The 18660-nt window shown below is 40.6% G+C and overlaps 2 protein-coding genes across 2 annotated transcripts; both read left to right on the top strand.

Moving 5' to 3' along the window:
* Nucleotides 1-4967: 4967 nt before the first annotated feature.
* On the top strand, nt 4968-7196 carry CXCL6 (C-X-C motif chemokine ligand 6). The gene is made up of 4 exons (XM_045789543.2): nt 4968-5245; nt 5408-5540; nt 5653-5736; nt 6097-7196. The coding sequence occupies exons 1-4, from the start codon at nt 5137-5139 to the stop codon at nt 6113-6115; spliced, it is 345 nt and encodes a 114-aa protein (XP_045645499.1). The 5' UTR covers nt 4968-5136; the 3' UTR covers nt 6116-7196.
* Nucleotides 7197-16222: 9026 nt separating this feature from the next.
* Nucleotides 16223-18005, top strand: PPBP (pro-platelet basic protein). Its single transcript, XM_045789532.2, has 3 exons — nt 16223-16442; nt 16765-16900; nt 17049-18005. Exons 1-3 carry the CDS (start codon nt 16322-16324, stop codon nt 17149-17151), a joined length of 360 nt encoding a protein of 119 aa, XP_045645488.1. The 5' UTR covers nt 16223-16321; the 3' UTR covers nt 17152-18005.
* Nucleotides 18006-18660: the final 655 nt, after the last annotated feature.

The following is an 18660-nucleotide window of genomic DNA, read 5'->3' as shown; positions in this document are numbered from 1 at the left end:
CTTGATATACTTAATCACACGATTAAAGGCCTCTTCAATTTGTTGGAAGAGATCAATTTAGAATAATAGTCCCACACTGTTAACATTCAACACAGTATGACTTAACCAGAATTTTTCCTTATCATTTATCTCTGATACTCTCTAAGTCCCAGAAAAACTTTAATTTGTTTGATACTGTAGTTGTATAATCTTTTTCTTTTAATATCAAATATATGCTGGTTTTTGAACATTCTTTTGAATAGTTCAAATTCCAAAGACTGAAAATATCATTTGAGCTGTCCCTAAGAATAATCGAGAAATAATTTTCAACACAGGGGAAAGCTAATTCAAAATTGAGCAGTTCAAATGATTAATGGCAGCAAACCATCCTATTCTCTTCTACCTGACTGTAAGGTTCACTTGTAATTCAAAGAACATTGCAAGATAAAAAGTTATCATTATCTGTCAGTAAATGTCCATAGACTGTTACCAAGCCTGGAAATGTGAGAAATATAAGATGTTACCACTGATTTTATTTTTTTAAATTTTTATTTAAATTCCAGTTAGTTAACATACAATGTAATATTAGTTTCAGGTGTACAATATAGTGATTCGACACTTCCGTCACCTCTCATTTTAAAGAGTTTATAGTTGACTTGAGAGAGACAAATGCAAATTTAAGGAATAAGTAAATTCTGTCTCATGAGACAGTTATTATAAGTACATTAGATATTCAAAGACTGAAGATAAAAAAATACATAATAATTGGCTTTGCCAATATAAACCTTCTCTGGGAAGGCAGGACCTCATACTGGTCTTGAAGAAAGACAGGAATTTGGAAAGCAAGTGACAGTTTCAGGCTGGTTAATCTGGAAATCTCTTGGCTGTTTGACATCACTGTTGCCTCAAAGGGCAGGAATACATAGACTGGGGATTTCAGTAGTTTAAAATATGTTTGTTAGGCAATACAAGTGGTTAACCAGATACGGAGAGCCATGGGGTGTTTGCTAGTGACTGTGAAGAATATGGTTTGTAATCTGAAAAATATTAACATTTTTTTGTGAAATAAATAAACAAATGGCATTACGTTAACCTAAAAAGCTTCTGCACAGCAAAAGAAGTCATCATCAACCTACTGAATGGGAGATAATTTTTGCAAATCATATATCCGATAAGGGATTAATATCCAAAATATATAAAGAACTCATACAATTAAAAAACAAACAAAAAACAACCTAATGAAAAAATGGGAAGGGGTTTTGAATAGACATTTCTTTAAAGACATACAGATGGCCAACTGACACGTGAAAAGGTGCTCAACATCACTCATCATCAGGAAAATGCAAATTAAAACCATAATTAGTTATTACCCATTAGAATAGCTATTATCAAAAAGACAAGGAATAACTAGCATTGGAGAGTATGTGGAGAAAAAGGAACACTCGTGCATTGTTGGTAGGAATGTAAAATGGTGCAGCCATTATGAAAAACAGTATGGCAATTCCTTAAAAAATTAAGAATAGAACTACCGTATGATCTAGCTATTCCATTTCTTGGTATTTATCTGAAGAATACAAAAATGCTGATTCAAAGAGATATATGCACCCCTAGCTTCATTATTTACAATAGGCAAGAAATGGAAACAGTCTAAACATCCATCAACGAGCGAATGGATAAAGAAGAGGCAGTGCGTGCATATATATATGGAGTAACAATGGAATATTACTCAGCCCTAAAAAAGAATGAAGTTTTGCTGTTTGTGATAACATAGATGAACCTTGAACCCTAAAAGTATTATACTAAGTAAAATAAGTCAACCAGAGAACGACAACTACCATACGATTTCACTTATATGTACAATCTAAAAAAACCCTAAACAAATGAACAAACAAAATGAAACAAAAACAAACTCATAGATACAGACAAGAGACTGGTGGTTACCAGAGGGGAAGAGAGGAAGGGGAGAGCAAAATGGGTGAAGGGTGGTATCTAGGTTTCTAGTGGTGATCACTTCATAGCGTACTGATATCAAATTATAATGAGTTAAATGTTGTATACCCGGAACTTACATAATATTAGGTACCGATTTTACCCAATTAAAAAAAATTCTTGTGACAGATTCTTTAGTGCTTCACTTCCAGTCATTGCTTTTCTACTTAACTCTCTCTCTCTGGCCTTACTTTTATTATTTTTATTTATTTATTTATTATTACTATTTTTGCTTAGCCCAGACCAAATGGATGGTTTATGTATGAGAAGCCCAGGACTTTTAGAAACATTTAAAAGTTTCTCAGCGTCTTTTTTCCTGTGTAGCATCTCCTGTCAACAGGACAAGCTGTTCCAAAAATGAGGATAGGAGAGTTTTTTTTTTATCTGCCTCAAAGAATTGATATGAGGCTCAAAAGATAATGAGCATGAAACTGTTTCGGAAGCCACAAACCATCAAGGATGTTTTAATTCCTATTACATTAGTCTGTGGTATTATGACTAAAATTCTATCGCTTCTGACAACAAGTCAGTCTTTCAGGCTATCAGGATGTCAATGTCGTTTTGTGGATTGTTTTATTATAGTTTGGGACAAAAATACGCGCTTTCTCCCCTACCGAGACAGGTGAGGCGGATGGCCTCCCTTTAAAAGGGCAATAAAGAAACAACTGCGTTTAAAGAGCGCTGCCTCCTGTGGTACTTGGTGCTGTCGTTCTCAACTGCAGGGAGTCTTCGGACCGTCCACATTCCCATCTGGCTTTGCAGAAAGCCCACACCAGCGATGCCCACCCAGACAGGAGCTAGGCGTGGGCAGTGGGCCAGAATGATTCCAATGAGAACCCAGGTTCAGTTACACACTGTTTCCTGGTTAGGCTGGGCAACCCAACAGCCTACATCTACTGGGGACTTTCTACTACCTGCCTGCCAGCTGAAGACATTTTTTTTGCCTTATATTCTGTAAACAATCCATGGCAAGTTGATTCAGAGTGCAAACCAGGTGAAACATGCACATCTGTAAGAGTGTCAGGAGGAACCAGAAATCACGCCTCATGACACTTCTCTGATCTTCCCATGTAGTGCCAGAATAACTCACATGTTCATTTATGTTTAAATGGGTTATTTGGAACTAATCTAAACAGACACACACACACACACCCCTAAATAACCTACGTCATTAAGCTGTTTTACAAAGTCTTATTATATTGTGGTTTATTCACTGTGGTTAAGTTGAATTTAATTGCCCAAGATTTTTGGTCACATTTTTGAAGCTTTCTTTTATTCACATCAGTGAGGTTTACCTTTTGTCTTTAGATGCATTCTAATCTCTAAAAAGTCAATATAATGAATCTGCAGGCAGGCTGTTTTCCCAGATTACCACTCCCTAGAAGGATGAAGGAGTGTATTAGCTGACTCAGGTATGATGCCGATGGTATCAGGAAGCTGTGCAGAATAGAGAACTTCTCATTTAGCTTCCCACAAAGTGAGGCCAAACCTCCAGGCCTTCATCAATTTCCTACATTTCCTTCCAGACTCAAAGTTCTAAAGGTTTGAAACCTCCTCCTTGTTCACCAATGGAGGTGATGTTCTGCCAAGGAAGATATGTGGAGGGGTCAATAAAATTTCCCAGGGTCTTCAGCGACAAGGAAAGTAATTTCTTTCCATGACTGGCTTCCAGTTGCTGTCATGTTTACCCATTGCCTTTGCTGGCCTACTGTGAGACAAGGGTATTGAGAACAATCCAGAAGAGGATTTAGTTAGATTTCCATGAAAGAAAACCCATGTGTCATTCCAATATCATAGTCATGCCTTCCACAGAGTTAGACATGTGAAAGACCTGCCATTAAAACTTCAGTGTTCTATTTCCACAGCTAAGAGAGAGAGAAGAGAGAGGGTGAGGAAGCTGGAAGCCACCTCACCCCTCAATTTCAGGGGGCAGCTCTGAGCTCACTTGGATTCAAGCAGGCCTGTGAATTAAAGCAGCCACTGATGATCAAACTAAATCACTCCAGAAGCTTGTGGTTCTTCCCTCCCATGAAGTTGAGCGAAACCAGAGTTGGTGCTGTCTTGCAGCTGAACTGATTCAAATGCCCAGACCAAACTTCCAGAAGAGCTCCTCAAACTCATCAGCCTCCCACAGCTTGTCCAAGCTGGGTCAATGACACACCTGGCTAGAGTCTGGAGCCATAGGCCGAAAGGCTCAGCTGGGGCCCTGCTTCAGTCTGCACTCACCCCGCCCATCACAGCCCCCCAAAAGACCAAACGTCCTCCAATTCACCAGTGTATTGAACTGCAGAAAGCAAGGCATCATCTTCAGGGCAATCTGCTGAGGGATTTTGGAAGATTTTGGAAGACCACCTGGACACGCAGATGCTTGCTAAACTACAAGGACAGCATTTCCAGTTAGCAGAATTGATTTTGGAGTCCCTTCCTGCCACTGACTTCAAAAGGGGGTAGAGATATTTTCATCAAAGTATCTTGGCCTCTAAAGCTAGCCGAAGTCCAAAGAATCATAAATTAATTTGAGAAACCTAGAATGACCTGCCTGCAAGCAGAAGAGGAGGGCCTTTCTGTTTAGTGCAGGTGTCATCACAGCTTTCATTTCCTGAACGGTGATGATTGATGATGATGATGATGATGATGAAGAAGAAGAAGAAGAAGAAGAATGATAAATTAGAAAGGTCGTTCAGAAGTTGTTCTAAAGTCAAACCTGTCAGTTTGGTTCCAGTCTTCCTCCTGAGATGGGAAAGAGGGGATTCTCCCAAGGGGCTCTGTCCCCGGAAGAGGCTGGCCTTCGCTAGCCCTGGCTGGCCGAGGGGATGAAATCCCTGCAGGATCGCTCGCCACCACAGCCCGGAGCAGCAGCACCATCCTCCGTGGGGCCGGGCTACCGAGTCCAGGGCGCAACCGGTGCAGGCAGCTCCTCCCAGCCACCCTCCTCCTCAACTCCCTCTGCTCAGCCCCCCTCCACCCATTGCCCCCCTTCCCCCCGCCCCCTTCATCCAGGGAATTTCCCAAGCATCCCAATGCTTGAGTTTCCTGCCTGGGGGAAGGGGCCCGTGCAGATAAAAGGGATGCAAAGGACTTGGGGGAAGCCACAGTGCGCTGGAGCTTCAAATCCCGGCTCCTCTCCTGCCTCTAGTACCCGCACCGCTCACCGCCCTCGTTGCCGCAATGAGCCTCCGGCCCAGCCGCGCCGCCCGCTTCCCCGGCCTCTCGGGCTCGCTGTGTGCGCTGCTCTTGCTGCTGCTGCTGCTGACGCCGCCGGGGCCCCTCGCCAGCGGTGAGAGCGCACAGCACGCGGCGGGCACCCGGGCCGAGCCGCGCGCCCAGCCTCCGCGGCGATCGCGGCGCGGGGAGGGGTCTCGGGGGGAGGGGGGCTCGCTGGGGAAGAACTCCCCGCCTGCCAACCTGTCCTATAACGGTGTCTCTCTTTGTGCCGCAGCCGGTCCCGTCTCAACCATAGTGAGGGAGCTGCGCTGCATGTGTTTAACCACCACACCGGGGATTCATCCCAGAATGATCACTAAAATGCAGGTGGTCGCCGCCGGCCCGCAGTGCTCCAAGGTGGAAGTCGTGTAAGTCGTCGTGCGCTGCGGTGTCCGCTGCGACCTTGACGAGAGAGAAGTTCCTCAGCCTGAGCCTTCAGCCCCCGTGGCTCAAGGGCTCATCTTCTTTTTGTTTCTGCAGAGCTACCCTGAAGAACAAGAAGGAAGTCTGTCTGGACCCAGAAACCCCAGTGATGAAGAAAATCATCCAGAAAATGCTGGACAGGTACCCTGTCGCTTTGATCTGTGTGCTTTTTAATCTCTTTTGAGACTGCAGACTTCTCAAGCTTCTTATTCTCTGCCTGGGATTTGCCTGCCACATGCCAGACCACGCTTAGAATAAAAGATCCTTCAAGAGAAAGGGGAAAAGTTGCTCTGGAATGTCCTGAGAAAACTCTTATCAATTTCACATGTAATTGCCTAAGGGGTTCCGTAGAGCTCCTTGCTGAGATGTTTTGTTGTTGTTGTAGTTGTTAGTATAGTCCTTGAGTCCACTCTGCTTTTGAAGCTCTGTGTTTTGAAAACAGGTCGGAGTAGACAGGAGTGTGGAAATTTGGTTAAACTAACATGATTCTTTTCTCAACAGTGGGAGAAAAACTGATTAAGAGAAAGAACCGTGCATTGGAAAAATTGCCCAGTTCCTTGGCAGAGAGAGCAGTTTTCCGAGCGTCTCGGGACCCAGCGAAGACAAGAAGCAAGGACTAGTTTTCTCCAATGATTTAGGCTTTTTCATAAATTTCCCACTTTGAGAGGAGGGTGGTGAGGAGGTGCTGGTGTTTGTCCTTCCAGCTTAATGCTCAGCTCACGAAGTACTTAACATAGTGTTTCCCGCTATTTATTTGCTGTTATTTTATCTGCTGTGCTATTGAAATCTTTGGCAATTGACTAAATTGTGAGTCAAGAGTCAGCAGTTGTTAAACTTGCAAGGTGACTATTGTATTTTCAGAGTATATTCCTTACAGTGTTACTGAGAAGGCTCTGGGTTTAATATGTGAATGATATTTCATTAGAATGCTGTATGTGGAGATAAGTTGTTATCTTCATGCCGCATGAAATAGGAAATATTTTGGTATTGTTTCTTGGGGAATATGTTAGGTTTCCTTGCTCTTGACTCTGGGATGCTGAGTTATATTGCCTTAAAAAGCTGGTGTATCATGCAGTTATCTGTATAAAATATACTTCCTTATTTAGAATTTTTAAATGTTTAAGTTCTATAAGGACTAATATGTTCTTTTCCTATAATTTTAGACATTTGATGTCTTCTTAGTATGGCATAATGTCATGACTTACTCATTAAACTTTGGTGTGAACTAACCATTTCACTAGGAGTCCTATAATTCTAGTCACTAAACGTATGCTTTGGATAGAGGAAGAAGCTAGGAAATAGGCGAATTACCGATTTCTAGTTTTTATAGAAATGCATTGTTTGCATTTTTTAAGAATAAAAGCAAACTTCACAATGATTTGTACTCGTAAAGTTTTGAAAAGATATTTGAGCTATTTAAATACAGATTCACATTTAGTTTTCAAAATATATACAGAGGTTAAGCTTTTGACCACTTTGTTATAAAGAATTATCTATGCGTCACTTACCCTGTGAAAATTACTGTTTATTGTGTGTCTCATTGGTTTGTAGCACTTCTTTTGTGCTTTGGGAAAAAAAAAATAAAAGGTTTATAAAATTTATTTATGTTGTTTCTCCCTTCTTGTATTGTTACAAAATTTCTATTTATCTTTAATTCCACATTATCTTAAAAATAACTATGCTACTCTCAGGCTAGCAGAGAGGGCCCTCATTTCCCAGGGCCATTGCTTTCATTCCATCTTTCTCCAAGCTCAGTCCCCTTCCAGTTACTCCTCCAGAGCACCAACAGCCTTCGGGTTGTTTAGAAAACACAAATGTTAACTGGCTCCCTATAGCCTAGAGGTGACATCGAAGGTGCCAAGGTGCAGGGCCTGGCAGGTTAGGTTCTGCCTCCTCTGACCCCTGATTGCTGCTTCAACGTCCCGCTCCCCTTGCATCAGTGACATCAGGAGCTTAGTTCCCTAACTGGGTGTGTTCCTTCCTGGGTCTACGCCTTTGCATTTGATAGAGCCTCTACCTGGAAGGGCCTTACCACTTTTCTGCCTATAGAAGGAGGCTTACTCATCCTCTAGAACTCAGCTCAAACAATACTTCCTTCAGGAAGTTTTCCTTGGCACTCCTAGAGGAACTCATGGTTTCCATTTTGATGTTCTGCTAGCATCTTCTAGACATTTGAATTTCTTTGAGTAGCAAATATTGTATGGTGGGGCGCTTTTTTTTTTTTTTTTAGATGTCTTTATTCTACTGAGTTCTCCCAGATCATCAATCATGTGTCATTCATCTCTGTATCCCCAATACCTGACACAGATTGGCTTAATGAATTAATAAAGTATCTTGAACTTCGGGTAATCAGATAGTATCCTAACATCGGTAACCGGCTCAGTGTGGTGTTAAAGAAATTATAATTCCTTTACTCTCTTTCCTTCTTCTTATCTACAAGTAATCCAACAAGATCTTTGACATATGCAGTCCGCTCAACCTGTAACATCTACCCCACACTTTTACCTGGCTAACTCGATCTTCCTTTGAGGTCAGTTTACGGGTCACTTAAGGCCTCCACTGGTCCTTGCCCTTACCAGATGAAGGCCTCTTTCATATCCGCTCGTAGAACTTTGTTATTTTCCTTCCTAACATTTTGTCACTGACATGATTACAGAATCTATAGAGATGATATACATGCCATCATTTATTTCGTGTCTATCCAACTTCACTGTAAGCTCCATGAGGTCGGGGATGTGTTTATCACATTCATCTCTGTTTCTAGGACGCTACCAAGCACGTAGTAAGTGCTTAAGCAGAAGAGTGGTCCAGGTTAAACAATTCCCACTGTCTCTAAGTATCAAAACAGCAATTTCATCTAAGTAGCTCATTCATAGGAAAAGCAAGAAAATGGAAGGAAGGAGACTAATCCAATTGATATGCATATAAACACATACCCCGACTGGATTAATATTATGCTTATATTGACATACAGATTTATTAGTACAGGCTAATGTACTATTAGATTATCTACATCTAACTTAAGTTATTCTACATCTTTTCATCTCTCTCCTTATATGTAAAATACCAATTAGATTAATATATGTATTAACATATTATTATTAAGTATATTAACTATAGTAATACATTATTATTATATATTAATATAGCGATAGGACAGAGAAAAGGAAAAAAGACAGGAAGATACAAAGATATGGAAAAATTCAGAGATGATTTGCTGACAAATTTTTTTAGCAATAGAGAAGAGCACAAAATACCTTAAAAAAATTTTTTTAAAAAATCATTAAACTTCTGGGGCGCCTGGGTGACTCAGTCGGTTAAGCGTCTGCCTTTGGCTCATGTCGTGATCTCGGGGTCCTGGGGTGGAGCCCCGAGTCATTGGAGCCTGCTTCTCCCTCTGCCTCTGCTCCTTCCCCCACTTGTTCTCCCTTTCTCTCTCTCTCTCAAATAAATAAGTACAATCTTAAAAAAAGTCATTAAACTTCTGTGATATCTTTTTACTCTCTCAAACAGTATTTTTTTCCCTTTGAACCTATAAATCATACATTAATATTAGGGAAACATTGAGAAAGCAAGCCAAATTACCATAGATGTGTGAACTATTAATTTCAGTGTTTTAAACAATCTCTGATTTGTCATATCAGCCTCAAAATACTCATTTGAATAAGTGCCTGACAATAATAAATGAAAGCATGTTACATGTCCTTGGAATAGGTGAAATGTATGTTCTGTGAAGAAATAAATGTCACTGATTACTTTTTTCTTTGTCATCATTCAAGATCTTTTGTTTTTTCCAGAAGCAAGATTGGTAAGTTTAGTTTGTCTATAGACCATAGAATAAGACCTTGCAATTCCATTTGTCATGCTCATGCTATGACTGGTTGTTCTATAAAGAAAATAGATTATATCACTGACGTATATAACCTATACAAGAGCCTCGGTGACAGCCACGACTCACTAATCCTACTATTACTATTGATCCTGCCACTAGCAAATTCAAGGATGAACATATCTGGGGAAAATTAACCCACTGAAGCTCTTCTAGACATATACCTTATGTTTTCCTCATACAAACTCGTAAATACTACACTCCCTCTGTTATCCATCTGAAACTCACTGTCAGTTATGAAATCACTACAATTTGAACAAGAGGTCAGCTAAAATATCTATGCTACTCCCCCAAACCAGACAATTTTCTATGTTTAATTAATGCCCTTCATTTTACCACATTTTCCTTCTTGCCTCTGGGTGTGACACCCTCACATAATCCTTCAATTCCTGAAGGTATGACAAGATCTATGATAAAATCTGACTAGTAGCTTTGTTTTTCTATCATACTTTTAATTCCTGCTTAAGGAAAGGAATTGCTGTGGGTAACTCTCATATTGTACATCATAACTTCAAAAGTCCTTCCTGGATGTTACAAATTGAGAAACTGACCACACAGAATGAGCACCTGGGGATTTTGTTTTGCCTCCCTGACTCACGGAAGACAAGGAGACTGCACATGCTTCTGATTTTGGCTGACAGTCCCGCTTTGCTTTTAGTCAGCAAAATTAATATTATATTCCGGAAAAGGGTTGTTCATACTTCAAATATGTGCAGTGAAATAATGACATAGAAAGACCTAGAGTTTACGTGTAAGATTTTGTTTCTACAAAGTCTGGAGTCCCATTTCTTAAATATTGAGAAATGACAAGAACCCTTTCCTCCTCTGAAAAATGCACTTTCTTAATAGAGGTGATTCTGCTGCCCCATAAATGTGGGGTGATTGTTTCTGATCCACCTCTAGGTTGAACAAAGAGAAAAATGGCTACCTCATTTCTAGCAAGAGAGGCCAGGGACAGTTCTTTACCCTTCGTGGTACAAGACAAAGTCAGAGTAATTGTGTTTCAGATCTAGTTTTGAGCACTCCTGGCTATTTGACCTTGGCAATTTATTTCACATCTCCATCCCTCAGTTTTCTCTCTGTAAAATCAGTACAAAAATAACCGTCTTACAGGGACTAAGGGCTATTTCTGGAACAAAGTGGGTACTTGACAAATATTAGTTCCTTTCTCTTAATTCAAACTCAGAAAACTGAGAGCTCCGTAGTTGAAGTGCCATTGTTTTTCCCCAGATGTGTCTACATTCTTTCTATCTGTGCCTTAGGTGTTCAGTACACATAAGAATTTGCTTCCACAAGTCTTTTTTTGGAAGCTTCTGGAAACAATGTCTTCATATTCTCTCTATATTTTCTGTCATTCGTGTGTTAGCATTATCAACATGTATGGTGTGTTTTCCTTTTCATACATTTTCATCCATCAACACCCATTTATCGATAATCTTGTTACATACTAGACCAAACCCAGGATCCTTATGATGTGAGATGACAAAAGTGAGAAGCTTTCAGACTAAGTTAAGGCCTTTTGACAGTCAACATACTGAGTTCTGTCTGGCAAAGTTTTACTTGAAAGTTGAGTGAAAAGGGACTAGATTTTTTTAGACAGAGAGAGTCTCTGAGGTGGGATTCCCTAGAATCGAACTTGCGAGGACATTTGTGTGCGGGAAGTTCAATGAGGAATGCTCTAGGAATTCCATCTGTCAGGAAGTAAAGAGAGGGTCGGGGAGAGGGAGAGCTGCTGCTGCAACAGAAGATTCGAGTGATTCTCTGAGAAGCTCTGGAGCTGAGGTAGCCTTTCAGAGAGATTCCGAACTGTGGCAAGGGAGCAGACCTCTGTGCTCCCCCCCGCTGACCAGTCACTGATGTGGGCTACCTCTGGGGGGCGGGCACATTCCCCTGAGGCCCTGGGCTGTGCCCAAAGAGGGCCCTCGTCGTGAGCGGCCTGCAGGCTTCATTCGAAGCCGGTGCGCCACCCGCCACCCGGAGGGAGGCTCCTGAACCGGAACGAATCTGGGAGGGGCATCCAGGTTTCCGGGGCAGGGGAGGAGAGCGAAGGGGAGGAAGGAAAGATCAGAGAAGAGGAGAGGCAGGGAGAGGAGAAGACGAGATGGAAAAGGAGAGGAGAGCGGAGGGGACGAAGAGGGGAGGATGGGAGGGGCAGGGAAGGGAGGAGAGTGGAAGGCTTGTGTCTTCACTTTTTTCTTTTTTTCTTTTTTCTTCCTTCTTTTCCCTTCCCAACTCTCCTGTCTCCTCACTCCCTCCTTCTCTCCTTTTCTCCCTTCCTACCTCCCTTCCATTCTTCACGTATGCCTGAGAAGAAAAATACTACGACTGGAAAGAGGAAGAGCCAGAGGATGGAGGGTGAGGGCGCCCCCGCAGGCACCCGGGCAGGCCCTCCCAGGTGGGTGAGGCTGTGGTGGAGGTTCCAGGCCTCCAGTGGCGCACTGACTAAGCCCACCTAAATGAGGTCCAAGTGCCCCTCATTAACATACAGAATTATTAGAAATAATCAATTGCTGTAGGCCACTACATTTGGGATTGGCTTGTTCCACGAGAGTATCATTATGCATTTGATGTTCTGTGGATGCTATTCGCCAACCTAAAGTTAAAGTGGACATTCTCACTTTGCAGTGAGTGCTTCTGTCTAACAGCACCCAGGAAGACATTGCCCCTCAATTCCTTCACCCTCCCCCCCTTCCTCCCCACTGCCACCCCACCCCGCAGCTCACCTCTGGGCAGTATTCAGCCTCAGTTGACTTGAGCGCCAGAGTAATTAAGGTCTGGATCATTCTTGTCAATTCAGAATTACACAGAAAATGTATTTGGTTTCAGTACATATAGGAAATCTTTTATTGGCTAGTATTTCAACTTATTGCTTAAGGTGCTTTAACAAGACCCAAAATTGTATTAGCCCTACGATTTTTTGTACCAGTTGCTTTTATGGCTAATTTGCAAGGGATAGCTTATTTCCTTCATACTTGGAAGATGTCAGTTCGAAATCTTTTACGTAAGACAGAGTTAATATATGTTGTAATTTTCATGGATAATGCTTCTCCAATGCTTCTAGATATTTTCTTTTAAAATAGCTAACAGATAAGTTGTTTTGGGTCATAGAAAACTTGCTAGTTTCCTAGCAATGTCCACAATAGCTAAATCGTGGAAGGAGCCGAGATGCCCTGCAACAGATGACTGGATTAAGAAGTTGTGGTCCATATATACAATGGAATATTACTCAGCAATCAGAAAGAATGAGTTCTCAACATTTGCTACAACATGGACAGCACTGGAGGAGATAATGCTTAGTGAAATAAGTCAAGCAGAGAAAGACAACTATCATATGATTTCTCTCATCTATGGAACATAAGAACTAGAATGATCAGTAGGAGAAGAAAGGGATAAAGAAAGGGGGGGTAATCAGAAGGGGGAATGAAACATGAAAGACTATGGACTATGAGAAACAAACTGAGGGCTACAGAGGGGAGGGGGGTGGGGGAATGGGATAGACCGGTGATGGGTAGTAAGGAGGGCACATATTGCATGGTGCACTGGGTGTTCTACACAACTAATGAATCATCGAGCCTTACATCGAAAACCGGGGATGTACTGTATGGTGACTAACATAATATAATAAAAAATCATTATTAATAAAAAAAAAAAAAATCTGAAAAAAAAAAAAAAAAAGAAAACTTGCTAGTTTCCTGAATGACTCTATGACTCTGCTATTTATACAATGACTTCAAGGAAAAAGAGATAAAGTAACTTACCACAAAACAGAATAAATTAAACAGCATGACAATGTCAGATCAATAAAAAGGCTGTCAACTTATTTTAACACCCAAGAACCCTGACACTAGTTTCCTAGCATTTATTTAAATATACTCTTTTGTATAAGCTGACTTCTTTTGGTTGAATAACTGATTTCAAGTATCTTTTCTAGTACTAGCAGATTAGTATTGATGTTCCATTGCTTTGCACAAATATCTGAGGTCTCCCTTTAAAAGAAAGAAATAGTTAAATGACCAAGTCACACAACCAAGAGAACTTTTAAACACCTGGTACATAGTAGATACTTAATATTTATTGAATCAACAAAAACTAGCAAAACGTTATTTACCTCAAATGCCAACTAATAGGCTTGTGAAATTTTAGTGACTCAAGAAATTTGTTAATGCTTCCTCATGAACCTTGCTGACGATGTGTCTTTTGTGACAAATTCGTTGATTAAGACAATGACTTAATGATACTCTGCTACGTGCCTACCTCTTTCCTGATACTAAATGAACCAGGAAAGAAAGTTGGATCGTGTATGTATGGGGGGAAAAGTGTCCTGTGAAGCCAATAAATATAGCGAACAATCTGTGTTAGGGGTTATGATGGATGGAAAAAGAAACATACTATGATACTTAAAAAAAAATAATCTTTGTATCTTGCTCTGGAAATGGTTTTGAACTTACATTTGAAAAAAATATATCTGACAGGAGAATTAATAATGTTTCCATCACAGTAATGAGGGAAGATGAGAAGGTCATTGTTCAGGAAGAACTAGAAAGAAGTTAATTCTCCTTACTCTGTTTCCTGCTGAGAATCTCTCTGCAATTTACGTCACATCTCAGTTTTTCCTTGAGCATGTTTCTTAGATGATGAATTTCTGAGTTGGGAGAGGTGGAAAATCATTTTAAGACATGCTACTGCTAGACTGGAAGTTACAAGAGGAAAACAAATGGGGTGAGAAAAATGGGAAATGCTCTTATAAAACAGGGCCTATGAACTGGAGTAGGTATAGTCAGTCACTGTTAAACGACAGGGAACATTGGCTTAAAAGTTAAAACAACGGGCTCTTTGGTGACTCAGTGGGTTAAGCGGCTGCCTTCTGCTCTGATCCTGAGGTCCCGGGATCATTCCCTGCATCCGGCTCCCTGCTCTGTTGGAAAGCCTACTTCTCCCTCTCCCTCTGCTGCTCCCCTGGCTTGTGCTTGCTCTCTCTCTCTCTCTGGGTCAAATAAATAAAATCTGAAAATAAGATTGGAAAAAATAACTTACTGTATTAATTCTTTTGATAAAAAAGTAATTTGGTACATTTGAATATTTCGAGTGTTTCTTCCAGAATTTTAAAGTTATAAAAAGTAGACCAAAAAAAAATGGGAAGTTTAAATAATAATGTGTAAAATTTGTACATATGTGTAATATGAAGACAGCTTGTAGCTCAAAATGTATCCTTTATTCCCAGCCTTCTAAATCGCCTTTTTTATATCATAGGTACTTGGGACCACGTGGAGTTTGGTTTGAGGATTGTCTGATTAAAAAGGGAAGAGAAACTTTCCTTCATGTAATACACAGTCGTTGATTTACTCACTAATACTGTTTAGGACCCACTGTATATTGCATTATCCTACACCCCAAAGGATCCTTAAAGCATTCAAAGAAACCTAGGCCATGCCTCTGCTTTCAAAGTGTACATACAGCCCAGGTGAGGCAGCAAGTCTTATAGAAGAAACAGAGATCCAGGCAATAATCCACCCGGGCCAGCATGTGACGTGTAGGTCTGCCTTGCATCTCTGTGGGGTTTTGTCTATATCATGTAGGGTTTGAGATCCAGACCCATAATTAGGGTCTGAGAATTGAGGAATATAGATTTTGTTGCAATTTGTAATACTGCAAAACTGGAAACACCCTCGAGGTCACCGATAAGACAGAGGTTGGACAAAAGATTGCCCATGCCATAGAATGTCATGCAGCCATTAAAAAGGATAGGGCCAAACTACATTGGGGTAGCATGAAAGGATGCGGAAGACATATTTTTGAAGGACAAAAGCAAGCTATATAACGATCCCATTTCTATTAAAAATTCTGCGTCTAGCTCCACCTATATATGTGCTTCTCTACGAGTGATGTGTGTGGGTGTCTACGTATATTTTCGGGGGTGAATGTAAATGCAGATAGAATAGAAAACTAATGCCCAGTTGTTACCAATGGTCACTACTGGAGAATGAGGATGTAGAATCATGACGAAGAGAAACTTACACTTTCCATTCCACATACATCTGCAGTGTATGAATATTTTTCAGTAAATTATATTACATATTTCCCTGTAATATTAAAAATAAAAGAAAAAATAAATATGCTGAGGCTTGCTTTTTAGGGTAGACTCAGGTGTCAGAAACAAGCAGTTTATTTTATAACACAGGGGGGATTAGTTTTTCTTCTAGTTTCTGGATGAAGTGATAAAAAATAATATAGCTGAAAAACAGAAAGCAGCCCAATAACTAATATGCAGAGCGAGCCTTTTATGGTTATTGGCTCATAGTTCATCCTCAGACTACAAACAAATCCTAACATTTGTCAACAACCAAGTTGGGAACAACTGCCTTCCTTGGCCGCCAGAAAGGGCTGCATATTTATGCTTTCAGATACTCATAAAGTGTCTTTTAAGCCTATACATTGCCTTATCAGGGCATTATCACATAGTTACACAGAGAAAATACGTTCATACTTCAGTTTCGTTCTTACCTCCCTAAGTGGGAGGTTATATTTGTGTAAAGGAGATGGGGACAGAGAAAAGGAGGGGAGTGGTGTGAAGGGAAGTAAAAATGAAATTGAGCAGGAACCCTGACCCGCCTGGTGTTTATCTGGTTGGGCACAGCTTGACAACCCTTCCACATGTATTTCTACATACCCTCACCTCTCCTTCCCTATCTTTTTCCTCCTCCTGGCCTTGAGGGAGCTAGTATAAAAGGCATCAGGAGAGCATGAGAAACCACATCGCTGCAGGCTTCTAGGCACCAATACACCCTCACACTGGAGTTTCCTGCTTCTAGAAACGACTCCAGCTTGATCTTCTCCACCATGAGCCTCAGACCTAATGCCACCTCCTCCTGTCCCAGCGCCAGCCTGCTCCGGGTCCTACAGGGGCTGCTACTGCTATCCCTGCTCCTGACCACGCTGGTTCCCTGGACCGCTGGAGAAAGTAAGAGAAACTCAGGGAAAACGGAGGGTGGGGTGTCTGCTGCCCTGGAGCAGTGTCTGGGGGAGAGCCTGCCCTGGTTCTCTTGGGGCTGGAGACGGTCATTACACTAATAACTCTAAGTGGCGAGGGGACGCTTGGTGGGCACTTAAGATGTGCCCGGCATTCTGCTAAGGTACTTAGCTGAAGGTTTGAAGATGATCCTATACACAGGGGCTTTATGAAAGAGCTACAGTTAACAAATAAGGGGACTAAGGAATCAAGTCAAGAGATAAGATCTCCATAATAATAGCAACCACTCATAGAGCCACACTTTCTATCCTAGCTCAAAGCGTGGACAAGAAGCGGTTCGTTGAACTTTACTGCATGTGCTTGAAGACCGTCTCTGGCATTCATCCAAGTAACATCCAGAATTTGGAGGTGCTCAGCGCAGGACCCCATTGTCCCAACGTTCAAGTGATGTAAGTCCCTGCTTCTGTATCATTGCCTCATTGGGCTTTAAGGAAACTCTCCACTTCTCTCCTCACCGATTCTATTGTATCCAGCCCCATGGATCCCTTCTGAGAGTCAGGCCATGGCACTCACAGAGAATTCCATTCCCTCTTGCAGAGCCACACTGAAGAATGGAAAGAAAGTCTGCCTGGACCCAGAAGCTCCCCAAATCAAGAAGATAGTGCAGAAAATTTTGGAAAGCAATGAGTCAACGGCTTAATCTGTTCACTGTCTGTCAAGCCTTTTTATCACCCAAGAACGGCAGGAGTTTGAAGGCTTGACTTTCTGGAGTTCTCATTTATCCAGAATACCTATTCGTATTGTATTAAACTTTGGATATGTTTTCCATTCTGCTTCAAAAAGTCACATGGGTACTCTGGGAAGGCTAGTTAATAGATGACAGAGAGAAGGTGGCAATAAGCAAACTTACTTTCAAAATATAACGTATGGTTTATTCCCTAACTCTTGGTTACGTGAGGCACTCTGCTTTACATTCATTTATTTAAAATTTTCTTTTCAAATGCTTACACGTGCATTAACCTATCTTGCTCTACCTTACTGTTAGACTAGCTATGCCCATGATGATTAATAGATTCCATAATGGTCAATGATATTCAGAATCGCACAGAGCCCAGAATAGAGCACTTGCTCAAGAAATGCTTGGTAATTTATTTAGCCACTTAATAGAGTTTTTCGTTGTCTTAGTCTTAGGATGTCTTGTTTCAAAACATTTTCTGAAAGATTTTCTAGTGTTTATTTTACCCTTGAAACCCTAAAAATAATAAAGTTGTAGAATGTGAGTCTTGTAAGCAGTGGTTATTTATTTTAAAGAGAATATATTTAATACTACTAGAATAAAAAACATACAATGAAAAGCATTAACGTTCTCTATTTTAAAAACTCCAGTATTTTCAATAATAATAATGATAATAATAACAATACAGGTTCCCTATAGTGTTAAATGTTTTAACCTGGCATGTTTGTATATATTTTCAGTCACTTAATATCTGCATGTTACAATTTTAGGATTAGAACCAACCTTGTGGATGAGTAAAATAAAAAATGTAAACTTTATCAGACTTCTAATTATTGTTTTATAATCAACAGAAATTTCTTTCTTTTTAAAATTATTTTTGTATGAATAGAGTTGACACCCAATGTTGCAGTCATTTCAGAATAGTGATTAAACTTCCCGATACCTTATGCTGTGCGCACCAGAAGCATAGCTGTCTCATTACAACATTATTACAACACCATTTACTATATTCCCTATGCTGGCCTTTTATCCCCAGATTCACTCTTTCCATAACGGGAAGCCCGTATTTCCTATCCCCCTTCACCCATTTTGCTCATTCTCTCCCCCCTCCCTTTGGTATTTCTTAATCCCTGAAATTTACACCCACACTATTCTTACACAAGTATTAACATGAAATCAAAATTTGTTATTGTTTGTCATCATATATTATTACTTTTAACAGAACTGTTGGGGGAAAAAACACCTTAATTACCTTTTTATTTCTTCTTACACTTTAGTATTCCATAATCTACAAACAAAATCACCAGTTGATGATTTGTGTCATTTTTAATTTATTATAATCATAGCTAGACTTTATTGATAAATTTTAATATACCAGGCATATTGAATGTTTTGTATGCATGAATTAAATAATTCTCACAAGATAGCTAAGATCTGGTTAAAAGGACATCATCTACAGAAGGAGTAATTGGG

This window comes from Ursus americanus, chromosome 8 (genome assembly GCF_024610735.1).
Source record: "Ursus americanus isolate L20-20 chromosome 8, mUrsAme1.1.p, whole genome shotgun sequence".
Taxonomy (NCBI): Eukaryota; Metazoa; Chordata; class Mammalia; order Carnivora; family Ursidae; genus Ursus; species Ursus americanus.
This window is presented reverse-complemented; position numbering and strand designations above follow the sequence as displayed.

Coding starts and splice junctions, on each gene's coding strand:
- PPBP (XM_045789532.2), top strand. CDS start 16,322: ATGAGCCTCAGACCTAATGCCACCTCCTCCTGTCCCAGCGCCAGCCTG. Junction 16,443..16,764: donor TCCCTGGACCGCTGGAGAAA/GTAAGAGAAACT, acceptor TTTCTATCCTAG/CTCAAAGCGTGGACAAGAAG. Junction 16,901..17,048: donor TGTCCCAACGTTCAAGTGAT/GTAAGTCCCTGC, acceptor TCCCTCTTGCAG/AGCCACACTGAAGAATGGAA.
- CXCL6 (XM_045789543.2), top strand. CDS start 5,137: ATGAGCCTCCGGCCCAGCCGCGCCGCCCGCTTCCCCGGCCTCTCGGGC. Junction 5,246..5,407: donor GCCGGGGCCCCTCGCCAGCG/GTGAGAGCGCAC, acceptor TTTGTGCCGCAG/CCGGTCCCGTCTCAACCATA. Junction 5,541..5,652: donor TGCTCCAAGGTGGAAGTCGT/GTAAGTCGTCGT, acceptor TTGTTTCTGCAG/AGCTACCCTGAAGAACAAGA.